Here is a 22,411-nt window from a genome sequence, read left to right as displayed (position 1 = left end):
CTTGGTTTGGTTCAGAAGGTTTGCAGTTGGGAAGATTAACGGAGAAAGACGATATAAATATAGTTCATCTTCTTCACTTGTTCTCCATGCTTTGATGTTGTATGAAGATCAACAAATCAAGGATGGAGACTCGTTACTTGTATGTGGCTACACACCGGTATCATTCATCGTCTTACCAATATGTTGAGTTTGATCTTCATTTGTATCCGCCTTGAGCAGCAGTTTGTCTTCAGTAAGTTCTTACCTTTACGCACATACAATCTTTTAGTAATCTCCTCCAAGTGATTAGACAGAAAAAATTGTATTTATCAGAACTTCTCTTAACTTCATAGATCACTTTCTTATTGAGTCTAACTAAGAAGGAAAACTGCCATTTGAACTTTGATGAAGTCAATTCCAACACAGAATCTCATACCCCCTCCAAATAACAAGAAATTCTTGGATGCATTAGTCTATTCTGATCTCAATGTTTCACTAGGTCGATTAGTTGTGTTCACATGTAACTTGGAGTAGTACACGTTATGGAGAAGATTATATATATGCATGATGAACTTACCTCCCATCTAGATGGATTGAACACAAGAGGGTCTTGTTTTTAGAAATTACATTTTCTTTTGGTTTTCTTATGTGTTGTCAGTTTGTGTAAGTTGACAAAAAATGAAAACGTGTAGAAAAAAAAAGACAAAGAAGAGAAGCTAATTGGCATGTTTTGTCAACTAAACCATATGATGGTCCTTAAATAGAGTGGAGAGGCAAGTCCTTACACATTTCTGTTATTGGATAGTAATAATAAATACTCTTTTAACTTTTAAGTAGTTGCAGAAGGGAATAAAAATAAACATTAAAAATAAATCTGTTTTTGTGAACGGCCAAATTTTAAAGATGTGAAAACTCAGTAACCAGGACATGAAGGTTCCTGTATAGTTCTTTTTATTTTTCAAATGTGTTGTGTCTCATTGACCATTATGGCATTAAACACTAACTGAAGACAACATTCCAGCTTCATTTTAGGCTTTCTTGATAAATTTTGAAACCTGAAACTTAAAGAGTATAAATTAAACACACAAAAAAAAAAAGGTTCCTGCTTTTACATTGTTGACTTCATAATTGTTTGTTTTTTCCACTTTACATATCTATGTTATATATTCCAGTATCTAATGCTATCTTTGACATAAAAAAAATGATTATGAACACATAAACAAAAGTATTTTAATTTGGTTACATTCATGCTTAGAATCTCTTGTTTGGATCTTGTTGTCAAATGTTTTGTCATATAATCATTATCTTCACAAATGTTTTGAATCAATGATCTCCATTCGTACCTTATAAAGACAATTTTTAGATATTTTTGCCTTCACAATCAAGTTCCCATCCTTGTTGTGTAAGGTACGAACATCTTCTTTCATTCTGATGTCGCATACCGACTCGGTTGCCTATCCTAAACTTATGATGTTGCTTCTCAATTAAGGTATGAAGTAGACGTCCGCCAAGAGTTTTTACACACCATGTTGACTGATGAACAAGACAAAAAATTCCCTTTTATATCTATTCTCGAATCATCTCCGAACCTCATCTTATCAGTAATTGTTTCATCAATACTCCGGAAATAATCTTTGTTTCTGGTCATATGGTTACTCGCGCCGTTATCGAAATACCATATTCGATCTGCATCCACACCAGATTCGAATTATTTTGGCTTAACGTTCTTCTCGTTCAAGTATACAATCTCATGCATCATTAAGGCGTCCGCTGTTTGTGTTTCCTCGTCCTTGTTCTCACTAGCTTCTTGGAGTTTTAGTAGTCTGTCGGAACACGTAAAGGTGAAGTGGCCATTCTTATCGCAACGGAAACAGGTTATTCGAGACAAGTCTTCGTTCCAGTAAGAGTTTCTACCACGTCCTCTACCACGATTGTAATATTGTCCTCCACGACCCCGACATCTGCTTTCTCCGTTGAACCCATTGTATCCACGACCTTGGGGAGCTTCAGAAGTTTCCATATTTCATACATCATCTTGTTGTTTTGATTCTCTTGAGTTTCTTCTTCTTCGCATATACGCTCTTCATATATTTTTAGACGTCCAATTATATCTTCAAAACTTGTGATCTTGAGATCCAAGATTTGTTCCAAAGATGCTACTTTATGAATGTACTTTTTTCTCAGGAAATTCTTTAAGAATTTTTTTACAAGCTTGGCTTCTTCGATGTTTTCTCCTAATGTCGATGTCTTGGATGGGATTTCAGAAAGCGTTCGCAAACGAAGTCATCAATAGTTTCTGTATCCTTGATCTTCAGTCGAAACATTAAGGTTTATAACCTTGCTTCTCTAACACATTCCGCTCCCACATGTCTTACTTGTTGTTGCCAATGTCGTAATATCTTCCATGGCTCTACAAAAATAATTTTAGGTTTTGTTCTGATACTAAATATAAGCCTTTAAAGATTGTATGATCACAATAAAGAATATCTCTCTTTATTAACTTGAAAAAATCACTCAAAACTCAAGCACCCAAAACACAATTTCTAAAACCCAGATAAGATATCACAAGTTGATATCTTTTTATATATAGATATATAATTTCTAAACTCAATAATAAAACCTCTTTTTCTATTTCTTTCTCTTAACACTGCATTTTTAAGTCGCAGAGAAAAATTCTTTTCATTTTGATTTAACAAAATTTATTATTTATCTTCATTTAGGACTCTTTTTGATTTCATAAAGAAAACAGAGGAGCAGAAAAAAAACCATTTGATTATATTTCCTTTCCCATCGGATTCCATTTTTCATCAATTGTTGTTTGTGCAAACACACGCACACACTTAGACATTTGGGTGGGTAGATTATTTTAGAGGATGTTGGCAGGCTGTTCAAGTTCTTCATTGTTGTCACCGACCGAAAGACTAAGGAGTGAAGCAGTAGCAGCAACAGTTTCAGTACATTTTCCCATGAACACACAGAGACTGGACTTACCCTGCAGCAGTAGCTTCTCCTCAAGGAAACACCTTCACTCGACAACAGCAACAAACCGATTGAGCGCAAGACCGGTGATGTTCTCTTAAAGCAGAGCATAAACTTTCCACCTTTGGCAACAACAAGAAGAAACACAGAAGGGTTTTCATGGAACAACGACAACAACATAGGGAAGAAAAGTCTGAAGAGTGGCGGAGGAGTCTTGTCTGGGCAGAGTGAAGAGCCAAAGATGCCAAACTGGAGATGATGATCACAACAGGAGTTTCTGGTTTGAGCATTTCACTGCTCAGAATTTTTTTTTCTGCGACTTTTCTAAAAAGATGCGTCTTAATAATTAATAGTATTGATTTGTGATAAGATGAACCAAAAGCAAAGAGATATATTTGTATCCACCTACTCAAACCTATTACAAGAATCATGTAAGTAATACAATCCAGTGTCAAAGAATCATGATAACAAACGGTTCTCCCCCTCCCATAAAAATCTCAGATAACCCAGTTCCTCTCGACCTCAGTGAAAACAGCTGAAGACAAAACTTTTCTTTCTGCTAATTTGTGTACTTTGAAGTTATTAGAGGTTAATCGCTCATACAATTTTAACCTGGAACTGTGAAAAACCTTGGAACTTTGCTGGTTAAGCCATTGTCTAAGCACATTTGGCTGCCATAATGCTGAACAACTTTTAAATTCTTAACCCTGCAAATCTTAAAGAAGAGGAATCAATACTTCTTTATTTAAAGAAAAACGACGTGGGATCAGATGAAGCAACTATCTTCTATCTCACTCGTGTGAACTTCAAAGTTCTCAAGTAACTTCTCATTTATCCAAAAATTATTCTTTTTCACAAGTTCGATCATCCTTTACTTCAATACTTCAACACAGCCTGATCCAGATGACGCAACTGGAAAAGAAACTCCTAGGAGCAAATATGCGGATATCTAAAATCTATCAAGGAATTGAATATCACGAATTTGTGTTGGGTACATTCTCAGCAGTTTACACTAAAGTGTGATCTCTGGCAGTGGAATAGCCTGAAAAAGATATTCAACTGACACAATAAGCATTTGAACACACAGAATGTAAACTGGTTAACTAAGAGCAATGGCACTCTACTTCAGTCTTCAAAAGGGAATTAAGCATCTAGTGAGTCTACCAGAGAATTAAAAGGAATGTGAACAGATGCTTACTGTGAGTTTTCCTCTGCCTTTCTTTTTTGGCGTCCAGTTACGCCTAACACGTGTACAGAATGCATGATGGTAGAAGAAGGCCAATGTACAGGGATATTGAACAGAAAGCTTAGCAGGCAGCCACAGTTACGTTCACAGCTTTCGTCTCTTGAGGTGCTACATCATTACTTTGGCATTTCACTGCAATCTGGTTTAGTTGATAGGCCTCCTTTGCCATCCCAGCCTTAAGAAGACACGACAACAAAGAGCTCACTGTGATCTTATCAGGTGAGCAACCAATCGCCACCATTTTGTGGAAAATGCTGACTGCTTCACCCATCCTTCCTTTCATGCAATGCCCAATTATAAGAATGGTAAAAGTGATCTTATCTGGTTTGCATTTCGTCTTCTCCATCTCTGCCACAATAACATTTGCCTCGTTGACCTTTCCAGCTTTACAAAACCCATCAATGACAGGGTTGTACAGAAACGGTTTAGAGACAACGCCTTCACAAGCTAACTGCCTCAAAAGATCACGAGCCCTGAGCAGCCTATTCTCTTTACAGAGCGCGTTGATAAGAATGGAGTAGGTAAATGCGTTAGGAAACATTCCTTTGGCATTCATTTCTTCCCAAAGAGTAAAGCCTTTGTTGACTTGTCCTACTCTGCAGTACCCATGAATCAAAGAAGTGTAGGTCACAACATCTGCGAAACAGCCAAAAGATTCCATCTTCCCGCGAATAACTTCCGCACAAGCCATCTCACCCACTTTGGCATAACCATCGACCAGAACATTAAAAGTTATGTTATTAGGAAAAATCCCCAAATCAACCATTTCATCTAACAGAAGAGACGCTTCCTTCACCTTGCCAGCTTTGCAGTACCCTGACATCATCGAAGTATAAGTAACAACATCCAGAGAACAACCCACTCTCGACTTAACCTCGCTGAACATATCGTAGGCTTTGTCCAGCTCATTACTCTTGCAAAACCCCTTAATGAGAGTATTGTAGGTAACGATATCAGGGGAACAAGCAAAACTAGTCATCTCAGCAAAAAGCTCTAATGCTTTCTCAGCTTTCCCTACACAGCACAAACCTCGAATCAGAATGTTAAACGTCCAGGTATCATTACAAGACTGAAACTTGAGATGCTTTTCGAATAGATTGATGGCATCCTCCACACGGCCCAGCCTCACCAACGTGTGCAACAAACTGTTAACCACCGTAGAAACTCCTTGAACCTCGTAAGACTGAAGAAGCAAAGCAGTGGCGAAACGAAGGTTACCCTTTTCAGCGAAAGAAGACACCAAAAACCCTAATAACCGACTGTTGGGGGAAACACCATCGCTCTTCATGCACTCAAACACCTTCCCAGCCAAATCGTGCAGCCCTGCCTTGCAAAGCGATCTGGTGAGAAAGTTATAAGTCCAGAAAGAGTGGCGAATGTTGAGCTTGAATCTACTAAACTCCCAAAACCGAAACCCGATGTGAGGATTGTCAAGTTTCTTCACGACCTCGAATGCGATGAAGGGATTAATGTTCTTGCTGAGGTAGCAGAAACAGAGATCGGAATCGGGGACCCTGTAGACGAAGAGAGTAGAGAGGATTTTGACTAACCAAGCTTCGGGGCAATGGGTCACTTCTCGGGTATTGGTCTTTAGAGGACGAGCTTGATGAGTGTGTGTGTGGAAGAGGCCAACGGTGGTGGCAAAGGACGATCGGATCATAACGGCGTGAATGAAGCGGCGACTGCGATTTGGGAGGAGCTACTAGGGCTTGTTCTGGTCAAACCCCTCATCTGTGTAAGAAACTGAAACATTGGAACACAACCCTTCTACCTTACGTAGAGGGTTCCAACACGCTTAGCTTCCTACGGCTTTCTGGTTTAATTAATTAAAATTATAGAAAACCGAAATATTTTGTTTCTCGGTTCGATTGGTTGTTGTATTTTAATGGATTTGAAAATCTAAACTTAATTTAGTGTTTTTTTTATAAATTTAGTGTTATTGGTTCTGTGATTTTAAAATGAGAAAAAGACTAGGATAGCACCAAACCAAGTTTTTGTTCTCAAAGTAGCACTCAAGGCTCAAAGTCACAAAAATAGGTTTCATTAAAGACGTAAATATACACTTATACCCCTTGGGTTAATTAATCCAAACCTTAGGGTTTAGAGTTAAGGGGTGGGGTTTTGAAATTAGGGTTTAAAATTTTATAAAAAATAAATACTAAAATAAAAAATAAAAATTTTAAAAACATTTTATAAATGTATTTTTAAATTATAAAAAGAAAATTCCAAAAAAATAAAAAAATTAAAAAAAAAATTTATAAAAATTTCGAATCTGAAAACATATAATATGAACTATAAAAAAATTTCTTTTTTTTTTTTATTTTTTTATTTTTTATTTTTTATTTTTTTATTTATTTTTATTTATTTTTATTTGTTTATTTAATTTTAAACCAAGGGTATTAGGGATATTTTACCCTTTAATGAATGTCATTTTTGTGACTTTCTCCTTCTAGTGCTATTTTTGAGACATAAACTTCAAAAGGTGTTATTATTGACAATTGCCCTTTTAAAATTTGTATTAAAATTATGTGTTATTGGTTTAATGATTAATAAATTATATATTAAATCAAGTGTTATTTAATCGTACGGATTTACTAATATATTTGATTTTATAATGAATTTGAATGTATTTGTTTAGATTTTTTAATTAAAAATACAAAGACTTAAATATTAGAAAAAAAGATCAAAATAGCACTAAATCAAGTTTTTGTTCCCAAACTAGCACCCAAGGCCAAAAGTCACAAAAATAGCACTCAAGGGGTGGGGTTTATGGTTTAGAATTTAGGGTTTAGAGTTTAGGTTTTAGGGTTTAGAGTTTAGGTTTTAGGGTTTAGAGTTGAGAAGTGAGGTTTTGGGAATAAAATTTCAAATTTTGAAAAATAAAAAAATTTAAATTTTTCAAACGATAAAATGCTATTTTGGTTATTTTAGTTTTTGAGGGTTATTTTTACGATATAAACTTAAAAATGTGCTATTTTAGAGATTTGCCTTAAATATTATATAAATTTCTAAATCAATCAAAATATATAAACCAGTCCCCAAATTGTTATTATTATTTTTTTTTGCATCGAGTCAATTAATCTAACACCCGAGAAAGGCAGAAACTTTGATCGGAGGTTCAGGTCGAAGATGTCAACGGAGAGACGTCCAATGACCAACGAAGAGAACGCTATGTATGTCTTCACGCTTTCTTTTTCGTTATGGGCTCCTGATTCCCAGACTCGATCGACTTGTTTCCTTTTAATACTAATAAAAATTGTCCTGTCATAAAATCTTTTGATGTACAAAACATGCACTGTTTTTCCCAATGTCCAAATCATAAAAACCTTTTAGTCACTGTGGGACAGGATCATTGTTTTTGAACAGTAATGTTTTAATTTTTTTCTTGTGGATGGATCCGAATTGCCTGGTTGCAGGTTCCTTGACATATTACAAGAAGCACCTTTATTCGGTCACAGGAAATCGAGAAGCCTAGTTGGAAGTTACCTCTATCTGATTCTATTGGCAGGCTATGCCGTTTTAGCTGCAGGAGCTCCTTGGATATTTCATCATCTCCACCATTTGACACCTTCTTTGCTCTGCTGCTGCGATGTTGCGCTTTTGATTCTCACAGGTTTCCCACTCATTTTCTCCTCGCTTTTAATTTTCTTACCTTGTTATGTTTTCCAAAGCCAACCATTTGTTGAAGACATCTCATTAAAATCTTTAACTCGCATTCTTCTTAGGCCTACTTTTAGATTATTGTAATGTCTTTCTTGGTTTTGTTGTTGACGGATATCACTTGAGTGATTGTCCTCTCTCAAAGTGACTGTTGTCTATTTGTATTTGCTCACCCATAATATGATATTGATCAGTTTTGTTGTTCACTTTCCTTAAGTTAATATTCCCATTTGTACGGTCTCAGGTATCTTCCAACAGTACTTTGTTTTTCAAGTCCAGAAAATACGTCTTCAGGTACAGAAAAACTTGATAGCTTTAGTGATTACACATGGTTTGCTACTTCGTTTTTTGGTTTTAAGAACTAGATTTAGGTAGGAAGAGTAAGCTTCTTTTACTTATGTCATTTACTTTCTTGCACAGGGTGGCTTTTATTTAGTAATAGACTGGCTGATTAATATGAAAATGGTCTGCAGGGTTATTACAGTTTCAGTCAGAAGTTGAAGCATGTTGTTCGTCTTCCATTTGCAATTGCTTCATATGGTATCTGTCCAACCATGTCGGTTTCTCTTGATTTTACTGGTTATGAAAGTATACGTTATATTTGATTCAGGAAATAAACATATGCAGAAAATCATTTGGGTCTAGCCTGTGGATTGAAACATATCAAAATATATATTTAATAAATAAACTTGCAGACATGATGACTGAACCTGTTAACCACACTTGCTTCTTGTCCTCGTGTGTCTTTATTTGAGACTACATGTCATTCATTGTATTCGTGATGAATTAAGAAGTACCTTCCATATATGTCCAGGGACCGCTGCGATGCTTCTTGTGATAGTATGGGATCCCCAAATCAGCATTCTTTCTACTTCTTCTTTGCAACGGTTCGTAGCTCGTTATCCGCTTGTCGAGTATCTATCTCAGTTCCGTAATATTTGCATCGTATGCCCTTTTTATTTGGGATATGATCTTACAGGATCATCATGATTGCTGAATCAGTGTGTGCTGGCTTCTTCATGAGTTTATATATAGGTGAGAGGGCCCTTCCTTCAATTAATAAATAAGTATATGTTAATGTAGTAGTTCTATAAAACTTCCTTCAGGTTATGTGCATCAATACAATTCCGTTAATTCAAGGCCAGACGTCTTGAAGTCGTTATACTCTCCTCTTCAACCGTCAAGTTCTATGGACGGCTTGAGGTATTATGAAGGCCGACTTTCTGATCAACAAACGGCTTTGTTACAATATCAGCGCGAAAACCTCCATTTTCTTAGCGAGGAGGTACCTACCTACCCCTATACCAGATACAAAATGCTCCCCATTTTTCATCTAATGTTTCTTGATTCTCTCATAGATTCTGTCTTTGCAAGAGAAACTAAGCAAATATGAACAATCTGATGATGGAAGCACCCCTCAGGTTGAAGATTTTCTCTGGCAAGCTTTCCTTTCCTATTACCAATAGCAGATAGCTTAAAAATACTCAATGTTAAATGCTTGGTAGGTTGATCTGGCACATCTTTTAGCTTCTCGAGATCAGGAGTTGAGGACACTTTCAGCTGAGGTTATACTTTAATTCTGAAGCTCCATCTCTATGACAGAAACCCAAAACTCTATACAAATGTGAATTGAATGTTCTTGTGAACAACCTCTCTCTCTCTCTCTCTCTCTCTCTCTTGCAGATGAATCAACTTCAGTCTGAGCTACGGCTTGCTCGTTCTTTGATAGCAGAGAGGGATGCAGAGGTGCAGCGTGTCAACAATACCAACAGTCAGGTATTGTAGGAAAATATTTAGATTTTTATTCTAGATTCAAAGTAATCTTGGAGAGATGTCTGTGCAGTATATTGAAGAAAACGAAAGGCTGAGGGCAATTCTGAGTGAATGGAGCATGCGGGCAGCAAATGTAATTTGGTTTTGAGAAACATCATTTTCTGATCTTTTGTAGTAAAACACTGAATCGTTTGTTTTAATAATGTTTAAAGCTTGAGAGAGCTTTGGAAGTGGAGCGTATGTCGAACTCGGAACTACAGAAGGAAGTGGCAGGTGGGCGTAGAAAGCAGCAGATGGTTGAGACATCTGAGCAACCTCCATTGTAAAAATGACAAACGAAGCTTAGCTTCTGTCTAGGTTGGTTTTTTGTAACTAAAGATGATGGAAGTCTCAGAAGTTGGTGCTTTTTTCATGGAATCAAAGCTGTATTAATGCTTTCTATCTTTTACTTCCTTGTAAATTACGACAGCTTTGTGTTTGCTGTTGAAAATGAAGCTATTGGTACAAATTGAAAAAAAAAAAAAAAAAAAGGGTAAATCCCAGAGTCCATGCTTTTTGTAGGAAATGATTTCTCTAAAATGATGTGTGGCAGAGTTGTCTTCGGTTTATGTTTATGGGCTTCAGGTCGTATGGTTTTATAGAGCCGAAAACAATCAAGTTGTACCGGAACCGGTTTAATCGTTTAAGAAAAAGACACATATGCCCTTTTTGGGATTGATGCTGGGATAAACTTGAAAAAGGGTCGTGTGTTTTGGAAGGGGACATCACCTCATTTGTCCATCCTCCTCATCACTCAATCTCCTATACCTACTAAAATCATCTATACCCATAACTCTTTAATGAATTGTGGAAAGACTAAACTGACCTTGATTTGGGGGGATGGGTTGAATGAAAATCGAAAATTGTAATGTGATTGGGTTGGGTTTGTGATTGAAATCGTTGGTTTGGGAAGTTTGGTTAATGGTTTTATTAAAAAAAAATTAATTGAGAAAAGCTTAATCTTCTTCCTCCCCCCCCGCAGCTCCCCCCGCTCCCCTCCCCGAGCAGCTCCCTCCCCCATCCCCGCTCCCCCATCCGGCTCTGTCGCCGCAGCTTCTCTCCTCCTCCTCCATTTTCAAAGTGTTTCCGGAGGTCTAGAGTTGGGTATTGCAGGTAAACTCAGGTCCCCCAACTTCTCTTGAGAAATGCATGTATTTGGAATCGAGCTAGGAGCAATGCACAACGGCATTGTTTAGTTGATGGGTCAATTAGTATAGCGATTTGGTATAAAATGCATTAATGTGGTTGAATTAAACGTTGATAGATGCGATTCGAAACCTAGTGTTTTGGATTATTGTTGGAAAACTGAGAAAAGTGGAATAACTAGGAAAACTCGAACAACTGGTATAACTTTGTTTTTGTTGATCTTGTGCGATATTTTTGGCAGGATAGAATGACCAATAACGTATTCGTACATTTTACATATGAAGACTGCATGTATGGTATATCTGTGAAGGCATCAGTGGAGGATGTGACGTTGTCAATGTTACATGAAAAGATATATAAGAAGCTTGGGTTGGATGAACGTAAGGAAAAACTGAAATTGAGCTACATTCCGATGGTGATACGTTGCAAGAAAGCTGTAACTATTGCTGATGATGACGATCTTTATGTTTACCTCGGATGTGTCGATAAAGAGAACCAAAGATGTCTTTTGGTTGTGGAGAGTAGTGAAAGGTCGGGAGCGAGACCACAAGATAAACTTTCGATAGCGGGTAAAAGTTCTGTTGGTATGAACTACAACGATTTGCAGCTATTGGAACATGAAGTTGGACCTAATGCCATTACATTGTACGTTGGTGAGAACCAGGGGAATAACGAGGTGAGTGCTAAAGAGACTGGTACTGGTATGGAGACTGATACTGGTATGGAGACTGATACGGCTGCGGAGACTGATACGGCTGCGGAGACTGATACAGGTATGGAGAATGATACGGCTGCGGAGACTGATAAAGGTATGGAGAATGATACGGCTGCGGAAACTGATACTGGTATGGAGAATGATACTGCTACGGAGAATGAAACGGCTGCGGAGAATGAAACGGCTGCGGAGACTGATACCGTACATCCAACCGCCGATAAGTATGTTGAAGAGCCACCTGCAATAGTACGGAGTAGTTGTATAGAGGAATGGGGCGATGGTTTGAGTCTTAATAAACATGACGAATTTCCAAGTAAGAAGGCAATTCAGGAGATGGTGGATAGAGCTGCATATTGTGAATGTTATCGTTATGTCACTAAAAAGTCAGATCGAAATCGATTGGTGATAACATGTTCGCAAGCTGACTGCAAATGGGTAATACGAGCTTCAAGGATTGCTGGGACAGAAATTTTCTCAATAAAAAGCTACACGAAGATGCATACATGCTCGCGGACACAACAAAGTGACAGCAACGACAAGAGAAGAGCGTCAGCAGAAGTAGTGGCAAGTTTTTTGAATGAGGAATTCCCAGGAGATGTGCAAACTCCAACTCCAAAAGATATTAAGGCTCTGGTTAAGTCCAAACTTGGTGTCATGATATCCTACTCCACAGCATTGCGTGGAAAGAATTTGGCTTCTTGTGATACACGTGGTAGTCCGGAAGATAGCTACAGGATGATGTATAGCTATTTGTTCATGTTAGAGAAAATGAACACGGGAACAAAAACTAGTGTGAAATTGGATGACTCAGGTAAATTCAAGTACCTCTTCATAGCGTTGGGAGCTTGCATTGAAGGGTTTGCAGTTATGAGAAAAGTGATTGTTGTCGATGCAACATGGCTGAAGAACGGATATGGGGGTGTTCTAATTTTTGCCAAAGCTCAAGATCCTAACCGTCATTGCTATCCACTTGCGTTTGCTGTACTTGATGGAGAGAATCATGCTAGTTGGACCTGGTTTTTTGAGATGCTTAGAAGCGTTATACCAGACTCTTCTGAACTGGTTTTCATGAGTGATAGAAATCCAAGTCTGATATTTGCAATAGCAAACGTGTACCCTCAGGCTCACCATGGTCATTGTTTATGGCATTTGAAGGAAAATGTTAAAGGGCATGCTTCTAACGTCACCAAAGATGTAGTCGGGCATAGATTCATGGAGTTGGGAAAGATGTACACAATGGCTGATTTCAATGCTGCTTACGAAAGATTTAAGCTAAGGTTCCCTTCAGCTTACACGTATGTGGAGGAGAAAACTGAAAAAGACAAATGGGCAAGGGTTTTTTTCCCACGTGACAGGTACAACTTGGACACAAGCAACAGCGTGGAATCAATGAACAAAGTGTTTAGAGAGGCAAGGAGGTGGGCCTTGATACCAATGCTGGATTGTATCATTAGGACATTCTCTGATTGGTTTAATCAACGTCGGAAGGATGCTGTTTCACAATCATTGGGTACCATGCTAGTGCCTCTGGTTGAGAACTACTTGCACGATCTATGGGTTCTTGCGCGAACGCTACCTGTGCGGGAGCTTAATAGTTATGAGCTAGAGTACGAGGTCAAGGATAGTCATGGGAAGATGTTTTTGACGAACTTGATTGCCAAAACTTGTACTTGCAAGGTGTGGGATTATGAAAAGATTCCTTGTCTGCACGGACTGGCTGCTTATATCTATTACACTAATGAGGTGGATAATGGGGGTGGTAGGAGCCGTGATATCAACATAGTATATCATGAGTTGTGCTCAAAATACTATTGGACGGAACTGTGGGCATTGGCGTATTGCAGGACAATTTATGCTGTGCCAGACATGTCTGTATGGGAAGTCCCGGATCACATCAGGGAGCTGAAGATCATACCTCCGGATCCTATCAAGCGGAAGGGAAGGAAAAGAGTTAATAGACTTCCATCTGGTGGAGAACGCCGTAGGAGGACACAGAACAAAAAGCGGCCTAGGCAAAATTTTGGTTTCAATTGGCTGTTATTTGGAAATGGTTCAAGCCCTTCAGAGCAGAACACGGCCTAACCACAACTTGTTACTCTGTAATTTGTATTTTTTTTGGAAAACTCTGGAAAACTATTTTATCATCTTTGTAAAACTGCATTGTGTTTCGAGTGTGACATTATTATTATGTAGATGGAAACTTGATTCGTTATGACATTTACTATTATGATTACTCTAGTCTGACTAATAATTCAATTAAACATGTTTTTTTCAAAACTTTCTCAAAAATTATGAAAACTCTTACTATCTCCATAATAAACCTTATAGTTTCACTCACACTTTGTGAATGAAGAACATGTCACAAAAGAGATTATCAGGTAATGTTTGTTTCCCAAATATTTGTGCAGTGAACAAGATAAATATCATGTTCAAGTACTAAAATCGAAAGTAAAACAAGAAAACCAAACTGAAAGCACTGGTAACACTGAATAAATTATAAACCACAGAAAGTACAACTATGAGCAAATCTCGTAAAACTAGTATCTTATGTAAAACTAAGAACAAATTTCGGGGAGGGAAATGAAATTACATTGGCGCCAAAACATATGAGGGAAAATAATTATTTTAATTATTTTAACTATTTTCATTTTCTTTCTCTATTTTCTTCCATTTCCCCTCTATGTCACGTCCCATCTCTCTCTCTCTCCACTCCATCCCTCTACTTCTCTCCCTCCTCCCCCTTCTTTACCGAGCCATCTCTCTCTCTCTCTCTCTCTCCACTCCACTCCATCCCTCATTCCTCTCTCTCGATCTCTTTCGGTTTCTCCCATTTCTCTCTGACAGTAATAACTGAAGCATGACTCATCCCGACGAGGAGTACAGTCACATGAAGGCCTTGAAGAGACACAACGACATGCTTGGTTTCGTGGCTGATGCGCAGTACGGCGTCCCGACCAAGTGCCCGTGTGGTGGAGGTATCATTCCCGAGGTATCTCCGTGTAACAAGTTTCCCAATGATTTTGATACGCAACCTGGAAGGAGGTACTTCACCTGCAAAAACTTTGAGGTAATTTTCATGTTGTGCAAAACTGGTAAAACTTGTATAACTAGAACCTGCTAAGCAGGTAAAACTTGCATAACTTGCTAGGAAAACTAGGAAAACTAGGAAAACTAGGAAAACTAGAAAAACTAGGAAAACTAGAAAAACTAGAAAAAACTAGAAAAACTAGAAAAAACTAGAAAACTAGGAAAACTAGGAAACTGGTAAAACTGGAAAACTTGAAAAACTTGTATAACTTGTGATAAAACTTGTGCAGAATAATGGTCTCCACTTTCGTACGCCGTGGGTGATCGCGATTCAGGACGAGGTTACTAAGTTAGTAGACCGTGTCAAAGAGATGGCTGAGGAGATTGATCGCCTCAAGGCTCAGCTTTACCAACTCCACCGTCCATGATCCCATCTTGTTGCTCTAAGTTGTTGTTGTTCTAAGTTGTTGTTGTTCTATGTCTTATGATGGTACTTTGATCCATGTTGCTACTTTCCTTCTCTATGTGTGTGTCTTATGACTCTATGTGTGTGTCTTATGACTTAAACTATCTATCTAATGTTTATGTGTTTTGTGGTTTACTTCTCTATGCGTGTGTCTTGTGACATTATACTAAAATAACAAGTTTGCAACATCAAACCAAAATCAAGAAAATGATTAACTAAAAGTCGAAAAATGATTAACTAAAGTCACAGACCAAATCTATATTATCATTCAGGACGTGAAAATGATTAACCAAAAGTCGAAACTCTATATAACTAATTGACATGAAAATGATTAACTAAAAGTTTGCAACATCAAACCGAAATAACAAGTTCAAAGTACCATCAAATCAAAATAACAAGTTGAAAGTACCAAAAAGCAAACATATAAAAGACACACAAAATAAGTTCAAAGCACAAGACATTGTGCTCTTAAGATCAAGTCACAACCAACATAGACGCGTCCCCAACTAGAACACATGATCTTCCTAGTTCACCCGGGAGGAAGAAGCAATGTCACCTGCAGATTTAAGACACTCCTTACTTGGAGAACAGACACACATCAATGGCAAAGTGTTCCCATCTCCAACCACATTGAAGACAAAGCTGTCTCCAATGTGGCATTTGTTTTCAGCACAGAACTTTCTCCACCCTTTGATGTAGTAGAAGCCGCCTGATTCGTTAAATCGCATTGACACATTCCACGCCTTTCCCTCTATGTTCACTAGTTTCGCCTTCTTGCATTCTTTGTTCAGAGCATTACAACCAGTAGCCCCCACAGGGAGATTCTGCAACAAAAGAACATAAACATATGTGTCAGAACAACATAAAGATGTGTAAGTACACAAAAGAACACTCGTTTCACTCACAAGTTTGTCTTCACGGACATTAGAATCCGTGACCTCAGCCTTAAAACAGTAGTCCCACGAGTAAGAAAACCTAGCCCCTGTTCCTGCTGAAACACAAGAAACAAACAACAACTTCAAAAAACCTCATAAGTAACCTATGCTAGTGCGGTGACTTTGAATCACACTTACTATTGTTCTGGTGGTCATGGGCTTCTTCCATTGAGTTGGGATATGTGTACTGGATGTCACAGCAGCTCGGACCAAAGGGAGTGACGTGAAAGACCATGGAACCTTTGAGTTTGAAGATGACAATGTCTCCTATTCGAAGGTCATGTGCCTCAGCGAACTCCTTCCAACCTCGGGTGAGTCGCCTCTCTTCTTGTATCACTTGCCATGTTTGATCCATAGCGTCGGATGTTAGTGTCCATGTGTTCCCATTCGTCTTCCCTTGGATGTGCTTGGAGAAAAATACAATGGGTATTGTCTGCAATCAAGATTTGAGGTAAGTTACACAAACAAGGAAGAAATCAGGTTCTTGCAATCAAGAAAAGGCAATACAGAGAGTGTGTTTACCAAGTGAGTCTGGAATCCAGGAAGCAAAGGTTGGAAGAAATGAGGTTCTTGCGGTTGCACCATCTGCAAACAAGAAACAAAAGCTAGACAAAGTTAGACGCATGTCAAGGAACTTGCTAAAGTCACAGACCAAATCTATATCATTCTATATCATTTTCAGTTTTATTTAACCATTTGCTAAAACCGAAAACTAGCAAATGAACTCAATCAAGCATCATGAACTCCATCGACTGAGCTAGCATAAAATTCTCAATCAAGCATCATGCACTCGATATAACCAAAACTAGCATCATGAACTCGATCAACAGATCTAATTCATGAACTCAATCAATCAAATACGCTAAGCAAAGCCGTCACTCGATCGATGGACCGAATCTAAAAAACCCTAAGCAACTTAATTAACCATTTGGTGGTGTCGCCATCTAAAAAACCCTAAGCAACACTAAACAAAGCCGACGTTTTCTCCAACCCTAAAGAAATGAACCGACGTTTTGTAGTTTCTTCATAAAAATGGTAAACTCGATCGATGGAGAAACAGAACCGACGAGGAAGACATACCTTCGGTTGTGTCGCTATCGGTGGGATTGGCCGTTGCTGGTCAGGAGTCTCCTCTTCGGTGGAATTGGCCGTCGCTGGTGGGGGTAGCGGGGATCTCCCTCGGTTGTGTCGCCGAAGTGTCGAGAGAGGGAAGGGCTTCCCGAAAATGAGAGGGAATCGGGTCTGGTTTGGGGATTTAAGATAGGGAATTGGTACCATTCGGTTTTTGGACGGTTATGTTTTAATTTCGGGTCGAAATTAGGGATTGGTTCGTGGTTCAACTCAATTCGGTTATTCCTTTGGTTAAGGTAGGTACAACCGGTAAATACTTCAAATGTTCTAGGGTTAAATGTAATTTCCGGCTTTTTATTTAACTTACCATTTTTGTTTTGTTTTCATGTCTTACAGAGATTAGAGATATAGCAGGGTGGGTATAGGAGATGATGTCCCTTTTGGAAGCATGGAGCCACCACCGAGTTCGCGAGCGGAGGAACCTCCGTCATGGGACGAGCTTTACAAAATCAATCTAATGCCATCGGAGCTGTTTCTCAAGTTCCGAAAAGAGCTCCAAGGCCTTCGCGTCGGCGTCAATCTCGAGGTCATTCTCTCTCTCTCTCTCTCTCTCCAATTCGCTGAACTGAAAGTGAAACTAAGTAGATAATTCGCTTTGTTAGAGAGTTCTTAAAGATTTATTATGGATAAGTATTCCGTTTTTAAGGCATCGAAAGAGACCTGCTCTGTTCATGTTCATCATTGTTTTTATATCGAATGTTCCAGTTGTATAACGAACCCACGAATGATTACCACGCAAAGCTTGTTCTGAAGCCATTATCACCAGAACGGAAGTGGAAGTTTATTTATGAGCCTTTACACCAAGAAGTTCGTGTTCTTTCAAAGAAGATTCCTCTCACCAGATTTCTCAATCTCCAGGTTCTCTTTCTTTCTGTTGTTGTTGAGTTTATTATTGTGCCCTCTCTGGTCTCTTTTACATATTTTGTAAATCTGAATCTGTAGGTTGGTGTTGGGCATAACTTTCAAATGAACGCAATGGGTTGGAAATGGAAGCTTACCTCTTGTTTGGGTGGAGATGGTGTGTCTCGGATCCGAAACAAAACCACTCTTGGTTTGACTCCTGGTGTCGATCTGCGGTTTGGTTGGAGAGCTGATTTTGTACTCCCTGAAGTTACTGGGTAAGTCTCACCAGTTCTGACATCTTTTTATACATCCATCAGTTTCCAAAGTATGTGATTTCACTACGCTTTAGCTAATGGTGTTCTTGATGAATGGAACAGAGCTCTTGGTACTGAAGAACCGTTATTCAACATGAGCTCGGGGCGTTTAGAGGCATCACTGGATAGAGTAGAAGCCATTTTAACACATTCCGAATATCTATAACCAATCCGTTACTTGTGTGGTTTCTTTCAAACTAGTCTCTATCATCTGATAAACTGTTAGTATAACTCTCTTTTTTTCTTGGTTTTGATATTTAGATCGTCTTCGTGTTAGGTATACCTGAAATATATTGTTACATATTCAGAAGATCTTGACAATATCAGAAGGCAAACGTATATAACATATTCACAAGATATTTGCTTAAAACATGTGTTGAATACAGACAGTTGTGTGTTAGTTATGAGATTTGGTAATCACTATGCAATGGATATTAAGTTATTTTAATCTCTTTGGATCTATGTTACAAGTTAAGTAGATATATGGACTAGATTTGGTTTACTGAAATGGGCAAATGTCACAAATATACAATTTGTAACGAACAACTAGATTGTGACCAGCGCGTCCGCGTGGATGTTTTTGTTTTCCATAATTACATAAAGATTTCAATACACAGCAATTTAATGGTTTCATTTAGATTGGATCGGTTCGGATAATGTCTGGTATAGATCGGGTTTCTATTTCTATAAAATCCAAAATGGAACCGAATTATAAATAGCTTGTGTTTGGTTTAAGTTTAAAAACCAAAATATAGTTTGGATATAGGAATCGTTCAGGTATTTGTGAACAATGATTTGGTTTTAGTTTTTATTTTTTTATTTGTGTTTCGGTTCGACTCTCGGTTCTCGACTTATCAAATTCCATTTAAACAATATCTCTTGTATTTGATAAATAGCTGATTTAAATTTATTTTCATGATATATTTTATAAATTCCCGATATTAAGATTGTTATCATATTAAAATTGTTGCAAATGCCAACTTAATATATATAGAGTATTTTGAGGATTCCAATGTCTATAGCTATGAATTTTTATTAGATATTTTTGATAATATATAAATTAATATATTTTTATGTAAAATATATTTTGGTATTTGAAATATTTAGTAAATAGTAAGGACTGGAAATATATTCTTAAAATTTTGACATATTTGTCAATTTTAATAATTTCCCTTAAAATCTATTCAAATTTTAATATTAATGAGGACTGGAAATCTATACTATTAAAAGGGAAGCATTCTTAAAAAATCTATTTATGCAAGGTTGTTTGGACCTATTAATTAGACTATCACCATATAATTTAGCCTATTTTTAAGCCAAAGTAATATTCCATACACCAACTCATAATTTCCTTAATATACAAAAAGAGATATTGTAACTAACAACGATATTTTACCTAAAGATTTTATTATTATTTTCTTAATACATAAAATAACTTAAGGAAATAGTCATAACATCTATACTATTAAAAGAGAAGCATTCTTAAAAAATCTACTTATGCAAAGTTGTTTGGACCTATTAGTTAGACTAACACCATATAATTTAGCCTATTTTTAAACCAAAGTAATATTCCATACATCAACTCATAATTTCCTTAATATACAAAAAGAGATGTTGTAACTAACAACGATATTTTACCTAAAGATTTTATTATCATTTTCTTAATACAGAAAATAACTTAAGGAAATAGTCATAACAAACGGATTAATATTAATGTACATATTTTTAAATATTAATGTCCCATTTTAAAACTAATTTATTTATATATGTAGTAGAAAACAATACTAAATTTTGATGAAATCTTATTAAAATTTGCAATTTATTTTTATTTTTAACTTGAATTTGCAAAAACTGGGTTTCATATTGAACTAGGTCTAATTTAATTCAAATTTGGTTTTTAGTACAACTCAGAACCAGTTAGAAGAGCGAGTCAGGATCCGACTGGTTCGATCGTAAGGTCCGATCAGATTTTCAAAACATTGGTTAATACAGTTCAATAATTAAAATATGTATTTTTAATAATGAATATCTTTACTACTAAAAACATACATATCATCTTTAAATTTATTTCAAACAAATCTCACACTATAAAAAATAATGAATAATAAAAACATTAAAAGTCAATAATTATAATGTGAAACAAAAAAAAAATTATACTAGATTTAAAATTTATTAAAGATTAAAAATCTCAAATCCGCGCTTCTTAAGCGCGGGTCAAAATCTAGTATATTCTTAAAATTTCGACATATTTTATCTTCAAAACATTAGATTTAGTCCTATTTATTTTAATGTTTTTAAAAGATATAAATAAAATTTATAAACCAAAAGTTTATTTATCTATACTTATGGTTATATATATAAAAAAATACATTTCTTTATAATGTATACAGTACTCTATAATAATTATATTATTGATTTGTAGAGTAAGGATAATGTTCATAATGGAGCATTGACTATTTTGAAATTTTTCCAAATGTATATATTATAACATAGTAGTATATAAAATTATTTTAATATAGTCATATGTAAAAAAAATATAACTATGTATTGAGATATTTCATCAAACGCAAAAACCTTACTAATACTCTTCAATACATAAAATAAAAAAAATCTAAATTAATACTCTTCAGTATCATAAATCCATACGTGAGATATTTTTCTAATTGCTTGTTCAGTATTTTAATGACATACTTTAAATGAATATGTTAGAATAAAAGGATTTAAATTTGTTCAGTAATGTTTTGATGGGACTAATTTAGATAATATTTTATATGACCCACATTTGTTAGTCTAATTGTAAATGACTAAAGAAACCGTAATGAAATATCTAACAAAGCTCCTTATAATACGAATGTATTGTATTTTGATTTTAAAATAATTAAAACTAGATTCCGCGCGCCCGCGCGGATGTTATATTGAATTTTATATTGTTCAAATTTTTCTGATGATATATATTTGACCACTTACTAATATTTAATATCATTTTATGGTTTATATGCTTCAACTGTATTAATTTCTTAAAATTATCATTTGTTTTAGTTGTTCATTTGTGTGTGTATATATATATATATATATATATATATATATATATATTGAGTTAGAAATAAAATGTAGATATATAACAATTAAGATGAATCATCATTAATTTAACAATGAATAATATAAAAACAGAAATAGAAATATAATAATATTTTACAATTTTTAAAATATTTTTTAATTTATATTTTTAATTATATAATTTTTAAATCATAAATCATCATTAGTTAACAATAAATAATATAATAGTAGAAATAGAAATATAATATTATTTAAAAATTATTTAATTCTTAAATCATAAATCATCATTTGTTTAACAATAAATAATATAATAGTAGCAACATAAAAATAATAATACTTTACAATTTTAAATATTATTTTATTTTATTTTTATAATTATATATATATATATATTATTACTATGACAATTTTTCAAACTTTTATGCATTTTTAAAAATTGTAATTTTCTAATCTCAATACTATAGCGTATTTACAAATTTTAGAAATATTATTTCGTTTTACTTTTTAATTATTATATACCTAAATGTTTATTTTATTTTAATGAATTTGATTCAATACATTTTAACCAAAAAATTACATATAAACTCTTTCCAGAATTATAATTTTAAATATATACTAAATATAAATTAAAATAATTTTAATACTTTATCTTCATTTTTTCATATAGTTAAGTCAAAATTTAAAATTAAATATTGTAAGAAAATAATAAAATCTAAAAAGTATCATTGATAAAAAAAACTAAAAAGTAGGAAAATTTTATTTTTTAATTTAACTTAAATTTTAAAACTTTTTTGTCTATATATTGTGCAGGAAAACACCTAATATATATTGGTTGGTTAGAAAAATATGTAGATATATAATTGATAAAAGTTTTTGCTCAGTAACACATGAGGAGTGGTACAACAAAGAAAGTTAACAATCATATAATAAAAACCAATATGCATGAGCTTTGAATGTGTAGGTTTTAGAAGTTGCTGTTGACACTTCTTGCTTGGAAAAAGCTTGGGAACTCAATGTTGAGCCACATGTTATCATATATTTTCTACACAGTTAATTAACATATTTTCTATATATCTCTAGAGTAAACAACCAAGCGTACTA

The 22,411-nt window shown here is 35.6% G+C and overlaps 5 protein-coding genes across 10 annotated transcripts; 3 read left to right on the top strand and 2 right to left on the bottom strand.

The window, feature by feature from the left end:
• Nucleotides 1-3,329: 3,329 nt before the first annotated feature.
• Nucleotides 3,330-6,070, bottom strand: LOC103828504 (pentatricopeptide repeat-containing protein At2g06000). 2 transcript variants are annotated; one of them, XM_033275457.1, is made up of 2 exons: nt 4,157-6,070; nt 3,330-3,665 (listed from the first exon to the last, which is right to left on the bottom strand). In XM_033275457.1, the coding sequence occupies exon 1, from the start codon at nt 5,862-5,864 to the stop codon at nt 4,266-4,268; it is 1,599 nt and encodes a 532-aa protein (XP_033131348.1). In that variant the 5' UTR covers nt 5,865-6,070; the 3' UTR covers nt 3,330-3,665; nt 4,157-4,265. The 2 variants fall into 2 exon arrangements, with proteins under 2 accessions (XP_033131348.1, XP_009102352.1); XM_009104104.3 differs by having other exon boundaries at nt 3,541-4,000; nt 4,157-6,064.
• Nucleotides 6,071-7,223: 1,153 nt separating this feature from the next.
• LOC103828503 (protein FIP1) lies at nt 7,224-10,176 on the top strand. The gene is made up of 12 exons (XM_009104103.2): nt 7,224-7,377; nt 7,621-7,817; nt 8,109-8,158; nt 8,338-8,404; nt 8,679-8,751; nt 8,844-8,899; nt 8,971-9,149; nt 9,223-9,285; nt 9,370-9,429; nt 9,548-9,640; nt 9,708-9,770; nt 9,850-10,176. Exons 1-12 carry the CDS (start codon nt 7,334-7,336, stop codon nt 9,961-9,963), a joined length of 1,059 nt encoding a protein of 352 aa, XP_009102351.1. The 5' UTR covers nt 7,224-7,333; the 3' UTR covers nt 9,964-10,176.
• Nucleotides 10,177-10,191: 15 nt separating this feature from the next.
• LOC103828500 lies at nt 10,192-18,610 on the top strand. Of its 2 annotated transcripts, XM_033274887.1 has the most exons (5): nt 10,192-10,395; nt 17,484-17,622; nt 17,802-17,954; nt 18,039-18,214; nt 18,317-18,533. In XM_033274887.1, the coding sequence occupies exons 2-5, from the start codon at nt 17,485-17,487 to the stop codon at nt 18,417-18,419; spliced, it is 570 nt and encodes a 189-aa protein (XP_033130778.1). In that variant the 5' UTR covers nt 10,192-10,395; nt 17,484; the 3' UTR covers nt 18,420-18,533. The 2 variants fall into 2 exon arrangements, with proteins under 2 accessions (XP_033130778.1, XP_009102347.1); XM_009104099.3 differs by lacking the exon at nt 10,192-10,395 and having other exon boundaries at nt 17,406-17,622; nt 18,317-18,610.
• Nucleotides 10,402-15,165, top strand: LOC117126530. The gene is made up of 2 exons (XM_033274850.1): nt 10,402-14,604; nt 14,855-15,165. The coding sequence occupies exon 1, from the start codon at nt 11,070-11,072 to the stop codon at nt 13,617-13,619; it is 2,550 nt and encodes an 849-aa protein (XP_033130741.1). The 5' UTR covers nt 10,402-11,069; the 3' UTR covers nt 13,620-14,604; nt 14,855-15,165.
• On the bottom strand, nt 15,295-17,302 carry LOC103828501 (B3 domain-containing protein REM7-like). 4 transcript variants are annotated; one of them, XM_009104100.3, is made up of 5 exons: nt 17,046-17,302; nt 16,488-16,550; nt 16,104-16,398; nt 15,936-16,021; nt 15,295-15,854 (listed from the first exon to the last, which is right to left on the bottom strand). In XM_009104100.3, the coding sequence occupies exons 1-5, from the start codon at nt 17,241-17,243 to the stop codon at nt 15,555-15,557; spliced, it is 942 nt and encodes a 313-aa protein (XP_009102348.1). In that variant the 5' UTR covers nt 17,244-17,302; the 3' UTR covers nt 15,295-15,554. The 4 variants fall into 4 exon arrangements, with proteins under 4 accessions (XP_009102348.1, XP_009102349.1, XP_033130763.1 ...); XM_009104101.3 differs by having other exon boundaries at nt 15,936-16,018; XM_033274872.1 differs by having other exon boundaries at nt 15,295-16,021.
• Nucleotides 18,611-22,411: the final 3,801 nt, after the last annotated feature.

Source organism: Brassica rapa, chromosome A07, assembly GCF_000309985.2.
Source record: "Brassica rapa cultivar Chiifu-401-42 chromosome A07, CAAS_Brap_v3.01, whole genome shotgun sequence".
NCBI classification, from domain to species: domain Eukaryota; kingdom Viridiplantae; phylum Streptophyta; class Magnoliopsida; order Brassicales; family Brassicaceae; genus Brassica; species Brassica rapa.
This window is presented reverse-complemented; position numbering and strand designations above follow the sequence as displayed.